Source organism: Aegilops tauschii, chromosome 4, assembly GCF_002575655.3.
Source record: "Aegilops tauschii subsp. strangulata cultivar AL8/78 chromosome 4, Aet v6.0, whole genome shotgun sequence".
Classification (NCBI taxonomy): domain Eukaryota; kingdom Viridiplantae; phylum Streptophyta; class Magnoliopsida; order Poales; family Poaceae; genus Aegilops; species Aegilops tauschii.
Genome location: NC_053038.3, coordinates 140,818,240 through 140,827,193, shown reverse-complemented (window position 1 = coordinate 140,827,193; position 8,954 = coordinate 140,818,240). Strand labels below are relative to the sequence as shown.

The 8,954-nt window shown below is 49.2% G+C and overlaps 1 protein-coding gene across 6 annotated transcripts; it reads right to left on the bottom strand.

The window, feature by feature from the left end:
• Positions 1-2,158: 2,158 nt before the first annotated feature.
• On the bottom strand, positions 2,159-8,012 carry LOC109771708 (magnesium/proton exchanger 1). 6 transcript variants are annotated; one of them, XM_020330402.4, is made up of 10 exons: positions 7,758-8,012; positions 7,530-7,610; positions 6,565-6,968; positions 6,309-6,484; positions 6,105-6,223; positions 5,836-5,984; positions 3,715-3,839; positions 2,967-3,183; positions 2,745-2,874; positions 2,159-2,635 (listed from the first exon to the last, which is right to left on the bottom strand). In XM_020330402.4, the coding sequence occupies exons 3-10, from the start codon at positions 6,923-6,925 to the stop codon at positions 2,338-2,340; spliced, it is 1,575 nt and encodes a 524-aa protein (XP_020185991.1). In that variant the 5' UTR covers positions 6,926-6,968; positions 7,530-7,610; positions 7,758-8,012; the 3' UTR covers positions 2,159-2,337. The 6 variants fall into 6 exon arrangements, with proteins under 6 accessions (XP_020185991.1, XP_020185992.1, XP_020185994.1 ...); XM_020330403.4 differs by having other exon boundaries at positions 7,530-7,629; positions 7,758-7,962; XM_020330405.4 differs by having other exon boundaries at positions 6,565-6,971; positions 7,530-7,629; positions 7,758-7,949.
• Between the last annotated feature and the right edge of the window lie 942 nt (positions 8,013-8,954).

Here is an 8,954-nt window from a genome sequence, read left to right as displayed (position 1 = left end):
GCACTCTTTTTGGAGGAATACTTCCAGAAAATATTCATCTTTTTCTATGAACAAAAATTCTGAAATTTTTGGGTCACAAATTTGTCAACAAAACTTCAGAAGATTGATAGCAACTACTCATATGGATGCCTAGAGGCTATATCAAGCATTCAAACTACTTGGAACTCAAAGAATTCCACATGCAAGCTCATTTACAGCAGCACCAAAAGTAGCTAATTACTCAAAATATAAACCACTAGAACAAAAACTAATTGGAGCAATGGAGGAGTCACATACCAAGTAGCAGTCCCCCAAAACAGTTTCGAAAACGGAGCTTCGAGCAAAGAGATCGATATCCGCAGGTTTGGGAGCAAGAACACGAGAGAGAGAGAGAGAGCGCGCTAGTGTGATTTTACTGGAGGTAGGTGGTGAGGTGAGCTAAAGAGATAAGTGAGAGGGCCTTGTGGGGCCAACTACCCACCAGGGCGAGCCTGGGTAGCTGGCGCGCCCTGGTGCCTAGTGGGCAGCCGAGGCACCCCGGTGATGTTATTTGTATAAAAAATTCTCAAATATTCGGAAAAAATTCGTGTCAAAATTTCAGGTCATTCTGAGCACTTATATTTTTGGCCAATTTTTTATTGCACGTAAAACTCAGGAAACAGGAATAATCTAACATTTTATTTTATTTAACTAAGAGTAACGCAAAAATAAAAGTAGGGACAAAAGGTTGTGCTTACTAAATTCATCGACCACATGCCTCTCGAAAATAATTCATAATAAGGTTGATCAAGTCTTATTAACAATCACTTCCTATTATCATGAACCCGAAGAACTTTCATAAAACACTAAGTTACCTCAATGAAGATTTTACCAGTCATTTGTACCTCCTAATCTGCAGCTAGCACATAAATAATTCTTGAAGTGAAGAAGGGGAAAAATAGAGGAGATACATCACACGCATACTACCATTACTCATCATGTCTCCTCTATGATAGAACAATGAGCAATAATTCAGTAATTAGAAGGTCATGTCATGCACAACAGATACAAGCAATGACTAATCCTAAAACACCCGGCACTCTATGAATCAAATCAACATTGATCAAAGAAGAGAAGAGGAAGAGCTAGCATACCTGTAGATGTGCTAGTCACGGTGAGGTCGCCCGCAAGTAGATGCAGCTCTGGCCGAGGACACCGGCTCCCCCATGCTGCTGAGACATGGGAAACCACCGCTGATGGCTGCCTTCCTTGGGATCTGTCAGCAAGGTCCGAGGTCTGTCAGTCGCGATTGGAGAGAGGAGAGGAGGCGGCCGCTGAAGCCTTGCCGACATCGACGCCCCTCTACCGGGTTGGCTGCAGCGGATACAAAGGAGGAAATGGAGGTGATGTGAAGGCACGATGGCGCAGAGGATATGGCAAGGCGAGGGCACAGGCGGAGGAAGGACATGAGTCGCGGCGCCGGCGCACGAGCACGCTACTCAACTTTGCGGTGCTATCTTCTCTGTTGCGCCATCTCCTTTGTTCTCCAACGGATGCGACCCTTCTCTTCAAGAAGAAGCCAGCATGCAGGGGGGATCCGGCAGGATTCCGTTGAAGAAGAGGAGGAGAGGCAACGCTAGGCAGAGGAGGAGCAGAAGGGGCGCGGCGGCGGTAGTCGTGAGCAGGAGAGGAGAGACGAGGCATGGGGGTGTGGGGATCGAGGACGGGAGGGGATTGGCAGCTAGGTTTTCACCCGCTTCCACCGCGCACACAACATAAGGGACCCTAAGATTTCTTCCCGTTGCAACTGCGAAACGGGCCGCGAGGAAAGGAGCCCCACATATCATCTGTTGTGGCATGAAAGAGCAATGTACAGAGAAACTAACAGCGAGATTTTTAACAGCACTGTAAAATCGAGCCAGCGAGGCAGATCGTGCGCGCGCCGCAGATGCCCCAGGTGAGCGGGTAGCACAGCGGCATTTATATGTTAGATAGGCAGATAGGTTTAGAGAGAGAGAGAGCAATCCATGACAAATATTATTGTTCAATTAATGAGAGAGAGAGAGAGCAATCCATGACGAAGATTATTGTTCAATTAATTATATTTGTAAGATTAATTGCAGTTGATATTGTTTGAAGATGTCATCCGGTCTAGAATTAAAAGAGATAACATTTACAAGGAGTGCTGTACTCCTTTTACTTTTGAAAAACATGCATCCATCATACGAATAGAGTATATGACATGTTCGGCTTGAATGAATAATAGAGTATGTATCTACAATACCTAATCAAACGACTAACTTTGGTTGGCTATGTGTCTTGAATAAATACCCAACCATTTTTTTACCAGGCAGAACCATATTTTGCTCCTATAAAAGTCTATATTACCCCAGAAACTCTTAAAGAAGAAAGTAGAACAAAAACAACCCAAAGGACCATGAAATAAGCCGATGTTGCCCAAGCCCACAGCCTAGGCCCCCCAAGCTCAGCACCAAATACTATGCGGCGGAGAACCAAAACTGTGATACAACCAAAAGATGTTGCGAAGAAGACCAGAAGTGAGAAGCTGAGACCAGCAGCATTGTCTATGTACAATGGTTCCTGGTAGGCAAAGAAATTGTACACTGTGTTGATCAACCACGGAACACCAATGCCAACGTATATGTTCACTGAATTGCTGCAGCAAAGAAAGTAATCAGTCCCACTCCGCTCCAGCTTGAGGAATTAACAACAATAAAAAACTTCATGCCTCGAACTGGTTCAAGAGGATGTGTGTACAAACGAACCTGCAAGTGATGTTGGCAATTGCAGAGTCTGCAGTAACTTGACGCTCGGCAGCAATCTTGCTAGCGACTAGATCCGGCCATGAGGTTCCAGCAGCCAGCGCTGTGAATGCTATAACATATGGGTTTAGTCCTACACAGAAAGGTAGATTTTCCATCAGCATACAGGCAGTTACATCTAGGTGAGCAGATGAAAATCAGACATATGCAAGAGCAGGTTACAACCTGTGACACAGCTTATCTGGTCTGTAATATTGGTGACCCCATAGGCAATACCACTTATGAAGATCAGAGAGAAAATAAAAGCAATCCATCCATGTGCGATTTGATACGGGGGCACAAAAGCAAACAACAATTTCCAAGGTGCGATGATTGAGTTCCAACATATTATGATAAATCTCAGGCAGACAGGATCCATTTTCTTTAGCTCAGGACTCTCCAGCTGCATATATCAACAAATCACTTAATATTCTAGAAGTTCTGAGACAGAAACGTACTTCTTCTGTTTTAAGTCAGCTTTCAGTGTATACTCTGATGACTGAAACAATAAGTACGTTCTAGGTGTGTCAAAGCACACATATTGGAAACTATTAAAATAAAGATAACCCATATTGGTACACCGGAAATAGCAGAGGATGCAGGAGGTGTACGTGCAATCAATTTCAGCATGATAAGTAATTGATAAAGTTCTCTGAACAGTGTAAGTTTTCCAAGCACTTTATGTATGTATAGTTCCACTGGATAGGTACCTAGCAGTAAACTTATCAATTGTAGGCAGCCAAAAGTCTAGAACATGCTTCACATGCTTGTCATGCGCTCATTGGACAGACAAATAAATAGGACCAGTTCAGCTACATTATAATATAATAACCAAAATAAGTATTTTGACACGAGATACAAGGTAAATATAAACAAGGAGCAGCATCAATAAACTTGAAACTATGGGATACAAAATAACAGTAAATTAAATTACCATTACAGCATCCACAAATTGTTGCCGCCAAACAGAAAGCCAGTAAATATCCTCTTGTGTGTTCTTTACTACAAGAGTTGTTTTGGACGATTCTTCTATATCCTTTTCCGGAACATGATGATACCCTGCGGGTGTCCAACCATACAAAGAATTACTTCTGAGTTGTTTAACGAAACATTTTTAGCCATGAACAGCGGAGAAATATTATTGGATGGATTCAAGAAAAGGAGCCAGAGAGGCAAGTATCTCCCTCCCCTCCTTCCCGTGTCGCCCCCGCGCGGCGGCCGGGAGGAAACCCTAGCCCGCCACCACCAGGGTCCCCCAGCTCTCCTCCCCCCTCCCCCGCCGCCGCCACAGGGCTCGGCCGGGCAAAGCCCGCCCAGCGCCGGCGGCGGCGGGGCATTTTCGATTCCTCGCAGGAGGGGGCCGGCGCAGGGCTGCTCCTTCCGGCTGGGACGCGGCGCTGGCGATACACGACGCGGCGTGGCGGCGCGCTGCTGCGGTGGCGGGCGTCGCTGGGCATCAGGCGGCGCGGTGGCGGTGGCGGCGGCGGCGGCTGGGCTTCGACCAGATCCGTCGGGCTTCTTCCGTCGAGGCGCGGGCCGGCATGGATCCGTCCTCCCGGATGGTATTGGTGGTGCGCGCGGGTCTGGGTGGTGCGGCCGGCTGCTGGGGGCTGGTTCCGATCCGCCCAGCTCGGTGATGGCGCGGGGCCGATCTGGTGGTGTGTGCCCGGCGGCTCGGGCGCTTGGAGCTCACCGGGCGACACGGGTAGGGTAGCGGCCAGGCGTGGCCGTTGCTCCGGCCGTGGGCGGCATGGGGAGGTGCGGCGCATGGTGGCCTCCCGGTGTCTTGGCGGCTTCACGGCGGCTCGACGGATCTGCCTGCGGCCACGGCCGGCTTCTCCGGCGTCGGCTCGTCTGCGATCAGACCGTTTTGACCTTCGCCCCATCTCCTCGTCACCAGGGCACTACTTCCATCGAAGGGCTGGCCCTCTCCCAGCTGCGGTCCATTGCTCGTGTCGCGCCCGGTGCAGCAGGACCGAGCTCGTCTTGCGCACAGTGCGGCCGGACCGAACTCGTCTCGCGCACGGTGCAGCAGGACTGACCTCGTCCCCCTCATGGTGCTGCAGGACCGAGCTCGTCTCGCGCTCGGGGCTGCAGGACGGGTCGATGGATGCCAGTGCTGGCCGGCCTATTGGGTCGCAACGCTGGGGGTCGCCCAGGGGTGCGAAAGGAGGGACCTTTCCGCTCGTCTCTTTGGTTGGGGTAGCGGCGGGTCTCGGGTGAGGTGGTGTCAAGGTCTTGGATGCCGGGGCGGCGGCCCTGGTGGCGGCAGTGCGGTGCTCTTGGGCAGAGCCCGTGGCTTGGTGCTGCCCGGTGGCCATGGCCGTGTGGGCGACGCGGTAGCCGTGGTGTGGCGTTCGGTGGCGGTGAGTGTTGGCCGGGGTGAAAACCTGTTCTATCTTCGGATGGACCGGCGGCGCGAAGCTCGTTCCCTTCTTGAAGGCGTCGTCGCGGCTCTCACTGCCCGTCGTGCGGCTCCAGGGGAAACTCTGATCCTCGGATCGGGCGGTGGCGGCGCTCCGGTGCCTATCCTTCCTGAAGGCGTCGCCTTGGAGTCCACGGTTTGTCGTATGCGGCTTCATCTCTTCGTGGTGGTAGTGCTAGGGGTGGTGTTGCTGCGCTCAGCGCCTATGTATCCTGCCTTGGGTGTGAGTGGTGGTGGCGTGCGTTTGTACCAGTTGATGTTGATCTTTGCTTTATATATAAAGCGGGGCGGTAGCCTTTTTGTGTAAATTAATGGATAGTCAATCTGCATAAACTACAAGTACCATCAAACATCCCCCGTGAAGAACAAATGTATTTGTAGTAGAGACAAATTAGTGTAACTGCAAAATGTCACATGAGTGCTAGAGTTGTAATTCACAAATTAACTCCCATGTAGTTTCAAACAGAAATGGGAAATCTGATGGAGACTGGATAAGTTAACTACGGATAGGCACTTAATCATTTATTGGACTACACATGTGAATGTGTATAAACTCTGGCTCTTCTGGTTACATACAAAGAATATAGGTTCATTAGAGGAAACAGTGCCCAATGTTCAGAAACTGTTTACCTGCATTGCTGTAAGAATGAATGGAGAATATATCCACAACATCATCATTCTCGCTGGGTAGTATGTCACTATTTTCATCACAATTTTTGTCATGGTGAAGTGAAGTATCTTCTGCTGGAACCCAATCTTCAGGTCTCTCACCTCTGACCCTGATTGCAACACATCAAATTGCAAACATCAGAAAAAATAAACGCATAATTAATTTCTCAATGACCAATTGGTGACATGCAATTTAGGTAAGAGAAATATCTTGAGGACTAGAACCATACAAAGGGATTGACACATATGGCCACCGCTTATCCTGCGCATACGCATGAACCAAAAGTAATCCATACTGCAAAACTGTTAGCAGGGCCTCCCAGAGGGTGATCACATTAGGTGTCCACACCTACACATAAGTGCAAAGTGTTCATTATTACCAACTGTACTCAGTAATTACAGTCAGATAGCAGTACAAGAGAATATGACTTTACCTCTAAAATAATATACAGCCAGATGTATGCCCAGAATGACCAAAACAGCTCAACTAACCAAACACCTAAATCGGAAATCTTTTTCATAGAGCCTGCCCTTGGCATAACCACACAGACAGCATGGATCGGGAACAGATCGAACGCAGCAGAACCCACAAGTGTACCTGGACCTAAACCTGCAACAGAAGTACTACTAAATTAGATACAATTAAATAAGATTTGTGTCAAAATATTTACGTCAATCAGTTAACTATACCTCCTGCTGTCAGTTGACCGAGATTACGGATTGCATCGATTGTTGCGAGGGAGATCTGGGGAAAGCTGGTACCAAAAGCAAGCAGAGCAATGTCCGCTATAGTGTAGTTCCAAACCTTCTCATGCTTCACGATAGGCGTATTTGTTTCTGTATCAACTGTAACTACCTCCCGAGAGTGGTTTGTGATGCTCTCCATCGACTTGAAGAACCGGGCAGTGATCGCGGATAAACCAATAAAACAGTACGCTAGGGCAACAGTACAAAGGAAAGCACGGACACCATTTGGAAGCAGTGTTTCGCCATTGAACAGCAGGTACGCATCGCATGATCGAGTGGTACTTCCCATTGTAGTGTTGGACATCAGAAGCGTGCCATAAGACAACTATATGATTTAGTTCTGGTTCCTGCTACAACCAATGTATATTTCATCAGGTACTACTACTAACATGAAGCAATATAATGCTCAGCTCAGGAAGCAGAAGATAAGCAATGACGAACATGGTATTGTATTTACAACCCACGCCCACATACATAATGAACTTAAGGACCTAGCTAAGTGGGTCGACAATAAACTTAACAACATTAAGAGTCTTTTGATGGAAAGCCTACACATGAGTGATCTGGCAAGCTACCAAACAGTTCTTGGACCTTCTGAAGCAAAATTAGCACTTCCTAACCACATGGAAACTCAGTTGTTCTTCCAGATAGTATTTACAGGTTGTTTAGGGAAAAGATAGCAACAAGAACAGACAGAAAGGAGCTTCCTTTGGCAGTATCAGGAGTTCAGGACCCATGGCGCAGTCAGAATATACTTATGCAATAAAGGTGTTTGCTCCCAAGTCCCAACCAGAATATCACTAGTGCTTCAACTAAAAAAAAAAAATCACTAGTGCAAACTATGCGAATTAATTAACAGGACTAAATCCCAATACAGTAGAAAAAATCAACAGTCTTGAGCCACTTACTTGCTAAAGAGAAAATAACTTCTTTTTCAACCCACTCATGTTTGCCCACGGATTGCTGCAGCCTAGCCGCTCCACCAGGATCTGGGCAGGACGAAACTAACTAATTCACAGGTCAAAGGGGGGAGATGAGATCCTCCCCGACTGAGAGAGAGAGAGAGAGAGAGAGAGAGAGAATAATGTTCCCCGATAATGGGAAAGCGAAGGTGCTCCGAGGCGGGCGTGGGTTACCGGGGTTGAGGAAGAAGATGTAGCTGGAGAAGCAGCGGCGATGTGGGCTCCCCGAGGCGGTGACGTGTGTGCATGCCACTCCTCTGATTGATTCGTCTTCCTCTGTTTCCGAATCTGGGGATTTGTTCCCCAAATCTTTTCTTTTGGTTTTCTTTTTGATCTTTTGGTTGGCTGTGAGCAAAGCAAAAAAGGAGGTCCTGCTCCCTCCTTCCCAAATAGATGACCCAATTTTGTACTTACAAAGTTGGATCATCTATTTTGAAACGGAGGGAGTACTTGGACAAGAAGAGTATATACAACCATGATATGCGGTTGCCCACAAAGTCATATCTTTTTAATTAAAAATTGTTTGGATAGACGGGTGTGATTGATGGAATGAAGAGATAAAATTTATTTGGACACATGTGTGTGATTGGTGGGATGAAGACCTAAAAATAATAAAAGAATAAAGAAAGAGAACCGCACCTACATGGCGTATCGTCCGAATACGCCCGGGCTACCTTATATCCAACTCATATATGGGCTAAGTTAGTTTCTTTTAGTTCTCCCCTCCCGTGTCGCTCTCGCGAGCGACTGGGGAACCCTAAACACCGCGCCTCCGACACTCCCTCCTCTGCACTTCCCCTTCGTCGCCGGACAAAGCTCGACCGACGGTGGCTGCGGCGGTGCCTCTTCTTCCCCTCCGTTCGTGCTCCACGGTTGGCGCGAGACGGCCGGTCGAGCGGTGGCGCAGGGCTGTGGCGGGGCCCCGCAATGCGGCCGCGCGCTATCTGTTCGGCGGCGGGGAACCAGGTGGTGGCACGCAGGCGAGCAAGGCGGGGGGGGGGGGGTTGCGGTGCGGCAGCCGCGGGAGGTACCACTTCGGGCTGAGGCATGCCGGCGCGAGTTCGGCCAGATCCACCCGGATTTGGCTCCTGGCTGGCGGCGGCGGGCGCGAGGTGGTGGCAGGGGTCCGTTGGGGCCTTTGCGTTTGGTGGCCTGCAGAGGCGTGGCTGCGGCCACGGTGGCCGGTCGGGTCGTGTCGCAGCCGGGAGGCAGCTCCGGCGTCGGCCTGTCGGTGGCGGGCTCAGGTGAGTATCTCTGGCTCATATCGGCGGTGACTAGGCGGGGCTGATCCGGCCCCTTGCCGTCGTTGAGCTACTGGCTGGGCTTGCCCGTGCGAGTCGGGGCAGTGAGCCATGTAGGGGCCACATGGGG